The following is a 15612-nucleotide window of genomic DNA, read 5'->3' as shown; positions in this document are numbered from 1 at the left end:
TCTAGCCAAAGCAACATCAAGGGAGAAGGGTTTGTTTTCTTTTGGCTCAAAATTCCAGGTGATAGTCCATCATTGTAGCGAAGCCAAAGCAAGAGCCTGAACCAGGGTCACACTCACAGTCAAAGCAATGAGAGTCAACACATGCTCACCAAGGCTCAGGCCTCTCTCTACATGCAACACAGTCCAGGACCTAAACGTAAAAACTGGTACTGCCTACTTTTAGGCTGGACTTTCACTGTCAATTAACAATAAAGATGACCCCCAGAGAACAGCCTGTTGTAGATAATTACTTAATTCAGACATTTCTTTTCACCTCTCACATGAGTAACTCAAACAGCTACTGCAAATTCAAATTCCTACAATACTGTGCGTTGGCTGCTATTTACAAGGTCTAGAGTAAAACAATTCTAAAAAATATTTCTTTTATTTTTAAGATTAAAATTACATAATTTCCCAGTCCCTTTCCTTCTTCCAAATGCTCCCATACCCCTTCTTCCCCTCTTTCAAAATCCTGATTTGTATTTCCATTAGTTGTTGCTTCATGAATGTGTGTGTACATGGATATTCTTAAATATAACTGGCTTGGTCTGAACTCTTAAGTATTCTAGAGAACTGACCATTTAAGTTTTAGATTTATTCAATTCATTGTTTCATGTGTTTTGCATAAATGTATGTCTGTGTACCCATTTGCATGCCTGGTGCCTAAGGAGGTCAGAAGAGGGTGTTGAATTCCCCTGGGACTAGATTTACACATAGTGCTGAGAGACCAGGTAGGTGGCTGGGAATCGAACTCAGGTCCTCTGGAAGAACAGCCAGAGCTATTTACTGCTAAGCTAACTCTTCAGGCCCTTCTTTTTTTTAGAATAAAAGACTGACAAAAGTTGAAATGTGTTAGTGTTGAGGTTTGGTCTTGCTGTTTATTGTAATGATTAAGTGCAGGCCCCCAAGACCTAGAGTCTTGGGTAGACCCAAGTGCTGCTATATGACTTTGCTCCCAAGTTATTTCTGAATGGTAAATGAAGATGCCGACAGCTAATAGTTGGGCAAAAGAGACATAGGTGGTTTCATGGTTTGAATGTGTTTGTCTTGGGAAGTGGCACTATTTGGAGGTGTGGCCTTGTTGGAATCGGTGTGTCGCTGTGACTTTGGGCTTTAAAACACTTAACCCAACTTCCTGGAAGTCAGTCTTCCAATAGCAGCCTTCAGTTGAAGGTGAAGAACTCTCAGGTCCTCCTGTACCATGCCTGCCTGGATGCTGCCATGTTCCTGTTTGGATGATAATGGACTGAACCACTGAACCTGCCCCAGTCAAATGTTGTCCTTATAAGACTTGCCTTGGTCATGGTGTCTGTTCACAGCAGTAAAATCCTAACTAGGACAGGTGGGGTGTAGGATTCCTGGGCTTGAGGTTGGAGAAGAAGAAGGTAAAGGAGGAGGAGGAAGATGCTATGGGTTAAAGGTCAAGAAAACATGGGCCTGAGGGCTGGCAAACAGGAGGCAAAGAGCAGCCCAGATGAACTACAGTAGTAACTCCGGGTTATCAATAGAAAAGTAGGATCTAATAATGTAGAGGATAAATATCTGCTGTTTAAGGCTCACTGTAAACATGAAGGTTGTATGTGTCTTTTATTCAGGAACTGAATGATCAAAGGCAGGGTAGAATGTCCAGATCCTGACTAAAACTTTCAACAACACATTAGCTCTTTTTGAAGGTCATTATTTTATGCAAAAAGCTTGTTCCAGGGTCCTCCTTTGCCCTTTGCCCCCTGATATCTGAACTCTGACCATCAGAGGTCACTTCTGAGTATAGCTAACTTGCTGGAATTTGCATTTTCCTTTGAGCCAGTCCTTTGGGACAGCTTTTATCCGTCTCAGAATTTCTCTTGTAGCAATATTTGGGTGCAGGGTTAGGGTCTGAGTGGTGGTGTGACCCTTGATGCTTGTCCTCTTGAAGGAACAAATTCAGTCAAGACATAAGTTAAGCAGAGGCTTATGTCCCAAATCATCAGTAGTTGGTGAGGCTAGCCAGAGTGGAGTGGAACAGCTTGTTTGGCTCCATATTGTGGAGTTACAAAATGTTTTCTGAGTGTTTGTGAGGTGGCCATTAGAGCATCCAGGCTCTTTAGGACATAAGAAGAGAATATTGTAAAAAAGCCCTGCCCCATCATCACTACCATCATCAGGAGCAACCCCACCCCCAAGTGGCCAGGTTTCAAGATAACAGCAATTGTCTGTCACACATTACTCAGCTCTATCCCGGTCATCTTGGCTATCACATACATTCTAACATTCAGCTTAAGAGACTTATTTTTGCTATGGCATATTACCTTAGGAGCCCAACAATGTAGTTAAAAAACATTTAAATGTTTGTGCAATAATTTTAATGTTTTGTAATAAGAATTCTGTGATGTGTATTATCTATACTATGGTAATGATTTGATTAACTTTGAAAGCTCACTGGGAATAGTGGAGAAGATATAAGGGAGCTTTTGTCCCCACAATATGACTACACTGCTTGCTCTGCATGATGCCATAAGGGACCGATTTTACTCTTTGTCACTGAGGATGCATCTTTACTGCTAAGAGACCTCAGAAAACTTGAAACCAAGAGATACAACTGTTTACATATTTAGATAAGTAACTGTGCCTATAGGACCATCTGAATTTGAACATGCTGAATCTTCGCTGATCCTAAAAGCTAAGAGGGTCAGTACCTGTCTGGGAGCAATAACCATACAAAATGCTGTGTAATTGATTCCTGATATATTCCTGAACAAATAGTATAGAAAAGTATCTAATTATATCTAGGTAATGTATATACTCACATATATCATCTTTCACTAACCTTATATAAATATCTAATCTGACACCATCTTCTTTTTGAAAAGCCAAGAATTCCAGTTTCAGAAATACCTCTGCGTTCACCCAGTTTTGTAAATTCATCTTCTGTTCTTAGGTAAACAGTACTGTCTACTAGAAACAGAGTTCCTTGATCGAATATGATCACGTCCATCAGACTGTGCCTTTGAGCATCACTCAGGATACCTGGAGGGGCTCTTACTCTGGTCCAGGTTTGAAAGGAATCATTTGTTTGGAAGGTCTCCTGGTCAGTGGCCAAGAGAGCAAATGTAGAGATGCAGGTATCCCAGCTAAGCAGCAATGGACTTCCAGGTGGCAGGGTGAGGGGCTCATATCCAGGAGGTTCAGAAATTATGCTCATGGGATATGTTAGCAGGAAGTAGAGATTTGCAATAAAGCAGTCCTGGAAAGCCACTTTGTTACCTTGTATCACTTTGGCAATATCATCTGAAGACATTGGCAGGTGAATGACCCAGGTTCTAAGGAGAAGAAAAATGAGAAATAGAAAAAACAGGACTTGGCACCCTGATCCTTCCTTTCTACAATTTATCTCAGAGCTTATACTTAAAAAAAAAAAAAAAAAAAAAAAAAACAAACCACAGTTTAAGCTTTTATCAGCATAAGCTGCTATAGCTCCATTTTTCATTGTTCACTCTGACAGAGGAACGTAATATGGACTTTTGATATTCTTTCTCCTGCAATGTGTCTCTCTAACCACAAACGAACAGTTCCATAACCCGTTTCTTAACATACAGTTTCAAACATCATCTATTGCTTTCTTCGGTGGCAAGCACATCCATTAGTTACACCAATGACTGCTTCTATGTCTCAGGCAAATCATGTCAGATATTATGCAATGGGTGTAGAGAAATAGGAAACTTCATCTACTGCTCAGAGAAATCTGAATGGTGCAGTGACTTTACAACTGTGCAATCTAGACATTCCTCAAAAATCCAATGTGGAGGGTACTGTGAGACTCCAATCTCACTCCTTGATATATACTGAGGAGAAACACAACTTGTTGTCACTTGAACATCTACATACGGATGCCTCCCGCAACATTATTCTAAACAAACCTGAAGAAAAACATAGCCAACATATTTATCAACTTTAGAATCATTGAACAATGTGCCATGCTTGTGTAACAGTGGCAGCACCTATGGGCCACTGTGAACATACCGAATTCACAACGTATCAATGTACACATTGAATTAGTTTAAATTACAGCTTAAAAGGGTGAGGTTATGTGTCACGTAAATTATCTTCAACCAACCTTGTTAAAAACAGGAAAGGAAAATGTTCTCATAACCTTCCCACCCTTCTGCTACATCAGAGACGGCCTTCAGTCTGGTTTTGTAGGGACTGCTTCTGCTGTCCCACTTCCCAAGTGTTATAAAAGCAGGAAGAATTTGAGTTCTGGCTTATTAATGTTCTGAAGATCCTTTGAGTGGTACTTCTTATTCTTCCTACTCATGACAGTTTTCTGCATCTCTCAGAATTTGTCTGTTCTCTTCGGTCCCAGAGTTTGAAGGTTCTTGTATGCGTGCCCCATCCACCCACACTTACAAGGCTCTCCTGCTAACTCCACTTTCAGGCACTCGTTTTTCCCCTCTTCTGCAGCCAGCATCAGGCATTGCTATGTTGTACAGTAGAACCTCTTTCAGAACCTGTCTGTTCCCTTGTTGAGATCAGTAGCTGTATCCTACCTTCCATAGTTAACATGTTACCACCTCTTTCAGAACATGTCTGTTCCCTTGTTGAGATCAGTAACTGTATCCTACCTTCCATAGTTAACAGGTTACCTCTCAGGTTCCAATATATGGGTAGGAGCAAGGGTGTCCTAAGCAAACTGGTAGAGACTGTGACCATTACATCTTTCACAACACTGCAGCCCACTTTCACAACTGAGGTAGGGATCCTTTAGGGATATGATCACCCCTAATCGGGATTTTAGATTGAGGGTTAGAATTTCAACCACATAGTGAAACAATCATCCAAGAATGTGATTGCTATTTTCTGAGTTTATCTATCATTTGGAATTATCACAGAAAAAACTTTTTTTCCTATATCATAAAAAGAATACTTTCCTTGGAAATCACATGCCATGTACATTTCATAAAAGTCTAATAATGTTTTCAAATCTCTTTCGAAGCTTGTTTTTAAAATTCAAAGTGAATTAAAAAATTAAATACCCTTCTGAAGTTAAGGGACCTGGGTGGTACGAGAGCCTCTTCTCAACTGTGAATATGAAAGGACGCTGCCCCAAAGTATTCATCTGCTTGGTTAGTACCATGGAACTCTGAAAAAATAAAAATTAAATAAGGTTTCTCTTTTATTATTTTCATACCCAAAGGTATTTGGGAGTACTTTCATGTTTTCAATAGTGTATTAAATTAGTTCTTTTAGTTGAGACATTGTTTATGCTTATACATTCAACATACTTTCATTATGTTTGTTTCTTTCAACCACATAGCCTCCTCTCCACGACAATGTTATGAACTATTAAGGTCACAGAATAGGGGTATAGTTCACCAGTAGAGGGCTTGCTCCATTCTATAAAGAAATATAAGCTATAATGCAGTATCTAACATACTGAAAACATTCTTTTTTTAATTTTTAATATTTTTATTACATATTTTCCTCAATTACATTTCCAATGCTATCCCAAAAGTCCCCCTTAGTGCCCCCCACTTCCCTACCCACCCATTCCTATTCTTTTGGCCCTGGCATTCCCCTATATTGGGGCATATAAAGTTTGCAAGTCCAATGGGCCTCTCTTTCCATTGATGGCCGGCTAGGCCATCTTTCGATACATATGCAGCTAGAGACAAGAGCTCCGGGGTTCTGGTTAGTACATCATGTTGTTCCAACAATAGGGTTGCAGATCCCTTTAGCTCCTTGGGTACTTTCTCTAGCTTCTCCATTGGGAGCCCTGTGATACATCCACTCCTGTGTTTGCTAGGCCCCGGCATCGTCTCAGAAGAGACAGCTATATTTGGGTCCTTTCAGCAAAATCTTGCTAGTGTATGCAATGGTGTCAGCGTTTACAAGCTGATTATGGGATGGATCCCTGGATACGGCAGTCTCTAAATGGTCCATCCTTTCATCACAGCTACGAACTTTGTCTCTGTAACTCCTTCCATGGGTGTTTTGTTCCCAATTCTAAGAAGGGGCACAGTGTCCACACTTTGGTCTTCATTCTTCTTGAGTTTCATGCGTTTAGCAAATTGTATCTTATATCTTGGGTATCCTAAGTTTTGGGCTAATATCCACTTATCAGTGAATACATATTGTGTGAGTTCTTTTGTGATTGTGTTACTTCACTCAAGATGATGCCCTCCAGGTCCATCCATTTGGCTAGGAATTTCATAAATTCATTCTTTTTAATAGCTGAGTAGTACTCCATTGTGTAAATGCACCATAATTTCTGTATCCATTCCTCTGTTGAGGGACATCTGGGTTCTTTCCAGCTTCTGGCTATTATAAATAGGGCTGCTATGAACATAGTGGAGCATGTGTCCTTTTTACCGGTTGGGACATCTTCTGGATATATGCCCAGGAGAGGTATTGCTGGATCCTCTGGTAGTACTATGTCCAATTTTCTGAGGAACCGCCAGACTGATTTCCAGAGTGGTTGTACAAGCTTGCAATCCCACCAACAATGGAGGAGTGTTCCTCTTTCTCCACATCCTCGCCAGCATCTGCTGTCACCTGAATTTTTGATCTTAGCCATTCTGACTGGTGTGAGGTGGAATCTCAGGGTTGTTTTGATTTGCATTTCCCTGATGATTAAGGATGTTGAACATTTTTTCAGGTGCTTCTCTGCCATTCGGTATTCCTCAGGTGAGAATTCTTTGTTCAGTTCTGAGCCCCATTTTTTAATGGGGTTATTTGACTTTCTGGAGTCCACCTTCTTGAGTTCTTTATATATACTGGATATTAGTCCCTTATCTGATTTAGGATAGGTGAAGATCCTTTCCCAATCTGTTGGTGGTTTTTTTGTCTTATTGATGGTGTCTTTAGCCTTGCAGAAGCTTTGTAGTTTCATGAGGTCCCACTTGTCAATTCTCGATCTTACAGCACAAGCCATTACTGTTCTATTCAGGAATTTTTCCCCTGTGCCCATATCTTCAAGGCTTTTCCCCACTTTCTCCTCTATAAGTTTCAGTGTCTCTGGTTTTATGTGAAGTTCCTTGATCCACTTAGACTTGACCTTAGTACAAGGAGATAGGAATGGATCGATTCGCATTCTTCTACATGTTAACAACCAGTTGTGCCAGGACCATTTGTTGAAAATGCTGTCTTTCTTCCACTGGATGTTTTTAGCTCCCTTGTCGAAGATCAAGTGACCATAGGTGTGTGGGTTCATTTCTGGGTCTTCAATTCTATTCCATTGGTCTATTTGTCTGTCACTATACCAGTACCATGCAGTTTTTATCACAATTGCTCTGTAGTAGAGCTTTAGGTCCGGCATGGTGATTCCACCAGAGGTTCTTTTATCCTTGAGAAGAGTTTTTGCTATCCTAGGTTTTTTGTTATTCCAGATGAATTTGCAGATTGCACTTTCTAATTCATTGAAGAATTGATTTGGAATTTTGATGGGGATTGCATTGAATCTGTAGATTGCTTTTGGCAAGATAGCCATTTTTACAATGTTGATCCTGCCAATCCATAAGCATGGGAGATCTTTCCATCTTCTGAGATCTTCTATAATTTCTTTCTTCAGAGACTTGAAGTTTTTATTATACAGATCTTTCACTTCCTTAGTTAGAGTCACGCCAAGATATTTTATATTATTTGTGACTATTGAGAAGGGTGTTGTTTCCCTAATTTCTTTCTCAGCCTGTTTATTCTTTGTGTAGAGAAAGGCCATTGATTTGTTTGAGTTAATTTTATATCCAGCTACTTCACCGAAGCTGTTTATCAGGCTTAGGAGTTCTCTGGTGGAATTTTTAGGGTCACTTATATATACTATCATATCATCTGCAAAAAGTGATATTTTGACTTCATCTTTTCCAATTTGTATCCCTTTGATCTCCTTTTGTTGTCGAATTGCTCTGGCTAGGACTTCAAGTACAATGTTGAATAGGTATGGAGAAAGTGGACAGCCTGTGGCGGGGGTCGTGGGTAGCTGGCGGGTGTCAGCCGACCCTGCGCTCTAGCTACCCCCTGAAAACATTATTATAATATCAGAATCTTATGTGAATGAAAACCATGGAGATCCTTAACTACAGAAACCTGAGGTTTTAAATGTTTATTTTGTATTTTTGCTGTGGGCAGGAGGTGGACATTGCCATAACAGACATGTGAAAGACACAGGACAAGTTGAGGGAGTCAATCTTCTCCTACCTTCACCTAGGTCCTAGGGATTCAACCCCAGTTATTCAGGTTTAGAAGCAAAAAATGTCATCGACTGACCAATCTCAATGGCTCCATAAAAAAAAAAAAAAAAAAAAAAGTCTGTCTGTCGGCATCTGAAGTACTAGGATGCCCTTCCCTTCTGAAGCACTTCTTGATGCCAATGCCTCCTCCTCATTTCCTCCCACAAACACTGAAGGTCTCTAGAATGTGACCTTGAATGTGACCTTTGCTCCTCATGTACATTCTTCTGGCCTCCATGGGCACACATACAAACATGTCATACAGTCATATACATACATAAAGAAAAGAAGACAAATTGATACTGCAGTCAATAGAAGGGCAAATACCTTTCATCAAAGATAAAAGCTTTTTTGCACCAAAGGATACCATCAACAAGGTAAAAAGACAATTTACATATGAAAGAAAATACCTGCACATTGCATCCAGTATGATATTAATATTCAGAATATATGGATGTTGTGGATTTAAGGTGTACATTATTGGTTCCCAAATTTTATGGGAATTTATACTTCTGCATGTGAGACACTATGGGTCCCTGCCCCCAGTTGGCTCCAATTTGTAAATAAAGTTGCTGATGACCCATGGCTGGGCAGGAAGACTGAGACAGGACACTGAGATTCCCTGGCAAGGACCTGAGGGAGGAAGAGAATGATCATTGCCAGGGAAGGAGAAGATCAGTCTGAGAAGTGTAGGATAGAGTGACAGTGACACTACCAACATGTAAGAGACATTTTCAGTATCAGTGTTCATTACAGAAATGCAAATCTGGCCTTCTGGTCCACGCCAGCACTGGGGATCCTTGCACACTGAGTCTCCAGACACATGCAAGGTCCCCCACAGGACGCTCCATGGGATCTCAAGGCCTCTGGGGAGTGGAACACAGCGTCTGCGCCAATCCAATTGCGCGGGACCTAAGACTGCATTAATTAGGGAAGCAGAAAACCCGGCTTGATCAGGGTCACAAGTCCCTTCCGATCCATGACAGCCCTGGGGTTCCTTGTGCGCGGAGTCTCTGGACACCCCCAAGGTCCCCACAGGACCCTCCATGGGATCTTAAGAACTCTTGTGAGTGGAACACAGCTTCTGCCAGGAGGCAGGTTCAAACACCAGATATCTGGGCACCTTCCCTTCAAGAGGAGAGCTTACCTGCAGAGAGTATTCTGACCACTGAAACTAAGGATAGAGCTAGTCTCCCAGGTCTGCTGATAGAGGCTGACATAATCACCTGAGGAACAAGCTCTAACCAGAGACAACGATAACAACTAGCTCCAGAGATTACCAGATGGTGAAAGGCAAACGTAAGAATCCTACTAACAGAAATCAAGAACACTCACCATCATCAGAACTCAGCACTCCCACCCCACCTAGTCCTGGGCACCCCAACACACCCAAAAAGCTAGACCTGGATTTAAAAGCATATCTCATGATGATGGTAGAGGACATCAAGAAGGACTTTAATAACTCACTTGAAGAAATACAGGATTACACAGCTAAACAGGTAGAAGACCTTAAAGAGGAAACACAAAAATCCCTTAAAGAATTGCAGGAAAACACGAACAAACAGGTGATGGAATTGAATAAAACCATCCAAGACCTAAAAAGGGAAGTAGACACAATAAAGAAAACCCAAAGTGAGGCAATGCTGGAGATAGAAACCCTAGGAAAGAAATCTGGAACCATAGATGTGAGCATCAGCAACAGAATACAAGAGAGGGAAGAGAGAATCTCAGGTGCAGAAGATTCCATAGAGAACATTGGGACAACAAAAAAATACAAATTGCAAAAAGATCCTAACTCAAAACATCCAGGAAATCCAGGACACAATGAGAAGACCAAACCTACTGATAATAGGAGTAGATGAGAATGAAGATTTTTCAACTTAAAGGGCCAGGAAATATGTTCAACAAAATTATAGAAGAAAACTTCCCAAACCTAAAGAATGACATGCCCATGAACATACAAGAAGCCTACAGAACTCCAAATAGACTGAACCAGAAAAATAATTCCTCCCAACACGATGACACCATTGCATACACTAGCAAGTGTTTGCTGAAAGGACCCTGATATAGCTGTCTCTTGTGAGACTATGTCGGGGCCTAGCAAACACAGAAGTGGATGCTCACAGTCAGCTATTGGATGGATCACAGGGACCCCAATGGAGGAGCTAGAGAAAGTATCCAAGGAGCTAAAGAGATCTGCAACCCTGTAGGTGCAACAACATTATGAACTAACAAGTACCCCGGAGCTCTTGAATCTAGCTGCATATGTATCAAAAGATGGCCTAGTAGACCATCATTGGAAAGAGAGGCCCATTGGACATGCAAACTTTATATGCCCCAGTACAGGGGAACGCCAGGGCCAAAAAGTGGGAATGGGTGGGTAGGGGAGTGGGGGGCAGGGTATCGGGGACTTTTGGGATAGCATTGGAAATGTAATTGAGGAAAATACGGAATAAAAAAAAATTAGAAAAAAATGAATAAATAATGAAAAGTCAACATTCACGTGGAAACTGAACAACACTCTTTTCAATGATACCTTGGTCAAGGAAGGAATAAAGAAAGAAATGAAAGACTTCTTAGAGTTTAACGAAAATGAAGCCACAACATACCCAAACTTATGGGACACAATGAAAGCATTTCTAAAAGGGAAACTCATAGCTCTGAGTACCTCCAAAAAGGAACTAGAGAGAGCACACACTAGCAGTTTGACAACACACCTAAAAGCCCTAGGAAAAAAGGAAGAAAATTCACCCAAGAGGAGTAGACGGCAGGAAATAATCAAAGTGAGGGGTGAAATCAACCAAGTGGAAACAAGAACTATTCAAAGAATCAACCAAAGGAGGAGCTGGTTCTTTGAAAAAAAAAAAAAAAAAAAAAAAACAAGATGGATAATCCCTTAGATAGACTCACTAGAGGGCACAGGGACAGAATCCTAATTAACAAATTCTGATATGAAAAGGGAGACATAACAACAGATCTGAAAAAATTCAAAACACCATCAGATCCTATTACAAAAGGCTATTCTCAACAAAACTAAAAAAACCTGGACGAAATGGACAAATTTCTAGACAGATACCAAGTACCAAAGTTAAATCAGGATCAAATTAACGATCTAAACAGTCCCATATCCCCTAAAAATATAGAAGTAGTCATTAATAGTCTCCCAGCCAAAAAAAGCCCAGGACCAGATGGGTTTACTGCAGAGTTCTATCAGACTTTCAAAGAAGGTCTAATTCCAGTTCTGCACAAACTATTCCACAAAACAGAAGTAGAAGGTACTCTACCCAACTCATTCTATGAAGCCCCAATGACTCTGATACCTAAACCACAGAAAGATCCAACAAAGATAGAGATCTTCAGACCAAATGCCCTTATGAATTTCGATGCAAAAATACTCAATGACATTCTTGCCAACCGAATCCAAGAACACATCCATCCTGTCCAAGTAGGTTTTATTCCTGGGATGCTGGGATGGTTTAATATATGGAAATCCATCAGTGTAATCCATTATATAAAAAACTCAAAGACAAAAAACACATGATCATCTCCTTATACACAGAAAAGCATTCGACAAGATCCAACACCCATTCATGATAAAAGTCTTCGAAAGATCAGGAATTCAAGGCCCATACCTAAACATGATAAAAGCAATCTACAGCAAACCAGTAGGCAACATCAAAGTAAATGGTGAGAAGCTGGAAGCAATCCAACTAAAATCAGGAAATAGACAAGGCTCCCATTTTCTCCCTACCTATTAAACATTGCACTTGAAGTCCTAGCCAGAGCAATTCGACAACAAAAGGAGATCAAGGGGATACAAATTGGAAAAAATGAAGTCAAAATATCAATTTTTTGCAGATGATATGATAATACATATTAGTGACCCTAAAAATTCCACCAGAGAACTCCTAAACCTGATAAACAGCTTCAGTGAAGTAGCTGGATATAAAATTAACTCAAACAAGTCAATGGCCTTTCTCTACACAAATAATAAACAGGCTGAGAAAGAAATAAGGGAAAAAACACCCTTCTCTAGTCACAAATAATATAAAATATTTGGGCACGACTCTAACTAAGGAAGTGAAAGATCTGTATGATAAGAACTTTAATTCTATGAAGAAAGAAATTAAAGAAGATCTCAGAATATGGAAAGATCTTCCATGCTCATGGATTGGCAGGATCAACACTGTAAACATGGCTATCATGCCAAAAGCAATCTACAGATTCAATGGAATCCGCATCAAAATTCTAACTCAATTCTTCAACGAATTAGAAAGAGCAATTTGCAAATTCATCTGGAATAACAAAAAACCTAGGATAGCAAAAACTCTTCTCAAGGATAAAAGATCCTCTGGTGGAATCACCATGCCTGACCTAAAGCTGTACACAGAGCAATTGTGATAAAAACTGCATGGTACTGGTATAGTGACAGACAAGTAGACCAATGGAATAGAATTGAAGACCCAGAAATGAATCCACACACCTATAGTCACTTGATCTTTGACAAGGGAGCTAAACCCATCCAGTACAAAAAAGACAGCATTTTCAACAAATGGTGCTGGCACAACTAGTGGTTATCATGTAGAAGAATGCGAATTGATCCATTCCTATCTCCTTGTACTAACGTCAAATCTAAGTGGATCAAGGAACTCCACATAAAACCAGAGACACTGAAACTTATAGAGGAGTAAGTGGGGGAAAGCCTTGAAGATATGGGCACAGGGGAAAAATTCCTGAATAGAACAGCAATGGCTTGTGCTGTAAGATTGAGAATCGACAAATGGGACCTCATGAAACTGCAAAGCTTCTGTAAGGCTAAAGACACTGTCAATAAGACAAAAAGGCCACCAACAAATTGGGAAAGGATCTTTACCTATCCTAAATCAGATAGGGGACTAATATCCAATATATATAAAGAACTCAAGAAGGTGGACTCCAGAAAATCAAATAACACCATTAAAAAATGGGGCTCAGAGCTGAACAAAGAATTCTCACTCGAGGAATACCGAATGGCTGAGAAGCACCTGAAAAAAATATTCAGCATCCTTAATCATCAGAGAAATGCAAATCTAAAAAACCCTGAGATTCCATCACACCAGTCAGAATGGCTAAGATCAAAAATTCAGGTGACAGCAGATATTGGCAAGGATGTGGAGAAAGAGGAACACTCCTCCATTGTTGGTGGGATTGCAAGCTTGTACAACCACTCTGGAAATCAGTCTGGCAGTTCCTCAGAAAATTGGACATAGTACTACTGGAGGATCCCGCAATACCTCTACTGGGCATATACCCAGAAGATGTTCCAACTGGTAAGAAGGACACATGCTCCACTATGTTCATAGCAGCCTTATGTATAATAGCCAGAAGCTGGAATGAACCCAGATGTCCCTCAACAGAGGAATGGATACAAAAAATGTGGTACATTTACACAATGGAGGACTACTCAGCTATTAAAAAGAATGAATTTATGAAATTCCTAGGTAAATTGTTGGACCTGGAGGGCATCATCCTGAGTGAGGTAACACAATTACAAAAGAACTCAAATGATATGTACTCACTGATAAGTGGATATTAGCCCAGAAACTTAGTATACCTGAGATATAAGATACAATTTGTAAAACATGTGAAACTGAAGAAGAATGAAGACCAAAGTGTGGACACTTTGACCCTTCTTAGAATTGGGAACAAAACACCCATGGAAGGAGTTACAGAGACAAAGTTTGGAACTGAGACAAAAGGATGGACCATCTAGAGACTGCCATATCCAGGGATCCATCCCATAATTCACCTCCAAACGATGACAACATTGCATACACTAGCAAGAGTTTGCTGAAAGGACCCAGATAGAGCTGTCTCTTGTGAGACTATGTCGGGGCCTAGCAAACACAGAAGTGGATGCTCACAGTCAGCTATTGGATGGATCACAGGGCCCCCAATGGAGGAGCTAGAGAAAGTATCCAAAGAGCTAAAGAGATCTGCAACCCTATAGGTGGAACAACAATATGAACTAACCAGTACCCCGGAGCTCTTGACTCTAGCTGCATATGTATCAAAAGATGGCCTAGTAGGCCATCACTGGAAAGAGAGGCTCATTGGACATGCAAACTTTATGTGCTCCAGTACAGGGGAACTCCAGGGCCAAAAAGTGGGAATGGGTGGGTAGGGGAGTGGGGGGGATGGTATGGGGGACTTTTGGGATAGCATTGGAAATGTAATTGAGGAAAATACCTAATAAAATATTTTGGAAAAAAAAGAAATGCAAATCTGAACTACAATGATTCTGGGAAATGTGGAACACAGTCAGAATCCACATTCAGGCGTCAAAGTCAAGTGGATCCCTGAGTTGGAGGCCAGCTAGATATACATAGAAAGATTATGCCTAAAGAACAAACAGGCAAACAAATGGCACAGTGAGATTCCCCTACTGTTAAGGATGGCTATTTAAAGAAGAGAACAATAGCACTGAATCCATGAAAACCTAGAAAGTATAACTGTGGCTTTGGAAGAATTGGTGCCTTTCTGCACTGCTGGTAGGAATATAGGACAGAGATAGTACTATGGGAAACACTGCAGGGTTCTAAAAATAAAATTAAATAGAATTACTAGCATAGTTCATAATAGCCCATAAGTAGAAACACGCCAACTATCATTGAGAGACAAACTAAATGTGCCATGTGGTACAACGGACTATACCTTAGCCTTAAAAGGGGGCGGGGGAGAAAAGACAATACTGCATGAAGATCTTATGCCTACTAAAGAAAGTTACAAAAACACAACCCTTGTTCAAATTCAATTCTACTATCATGCATAATCTACATGCCAGGGGGAAAGTTAACACAAGAAATGAAGTCCTTTGGTAACCTACTCTTGAACATGTAGCTTCATAAATGGAGGAAAAAAAAATCTGTTTTCTTTTGTTCTAAAGCCAATCAATATAAGGCATTTTGTTAAGACAGCCCAAGCAGACTGAAATAAAATATATATTTAAAATTAAATTATCGAATAACAGGTAATAAAAAGTTGACTTCTTTTTTGTGGTTTTGAAAATAGTTTAAATGCACCAGTGCTTTGCCTGCATGTATGACTGTATGACATGTACATTTCTGGTCCTTACAGAGGCTACAAGATGACTCTGACCCTAGAAACTATAGTTAGTTATAAACTACATGTGGGTGCTGGGGAAAATACCCAGGCCCTCTGAAAAAGCAACCAGTACTCTTTAACTGCTGAGCCATCTCTAGATCAAAGCTGATTTCTTATAAATAGAAAGCCTATGGGATCGAATGGTTTATGAGACAATAGACTTAAGTTGGGGAATATGAACTAAAGTTTAGCTTAACATACTACAGATATGTTGTGGGTTTCCCTGGTG

General features: G+C 40.3%; 1 protein-coding gene across 1 annotated transcript in view; it reads right to left on the bottom strand.

Annotated features, from left to right (window-relative positions):
- LOC110288529 (cation channel sperm-associated auxiliary subunit epsilon) overlaps positions 1-15612 on the bottom strand; it is a 154949-nt gene that overhangs the window by 77653 nt on the left and 61684 nt on the right. Inside the window, exons 8-9 of the mRNA XM_085843318.1 lie at positions 5052-5158; positions 2846-3338 (exon numbers count right to left, since the gene is read on the bottom strand). Of these exons, the coding sequence (XP_085699444.1) occupies positions 2846-3338; positions 5052-5158 (600 nt within the window). The remainder of the gene's footprint in view (positions 1-2845; positions 3339-5051; positions 5159-15612) is intronic.

This window comes from Mus caroli, unplaced genomic scaffold (assembly GCF_978045245.1).
Source record: "Mus caroli unplaced genomic scaffold, Mus_caroli_1 scaffold_1, whole genome shotgun sequence".
Lineage (NCBI taxonomy): Eukaryota > Metazoa > Chordata > Mammalia > Rodentia > Muridae > Mus > Mus caroli.
The sequence above is the reverse complement of the archived record's forward strand: the minus strand, read 5'-3'. Positions and strand labels throughout refer to the sequence as shown.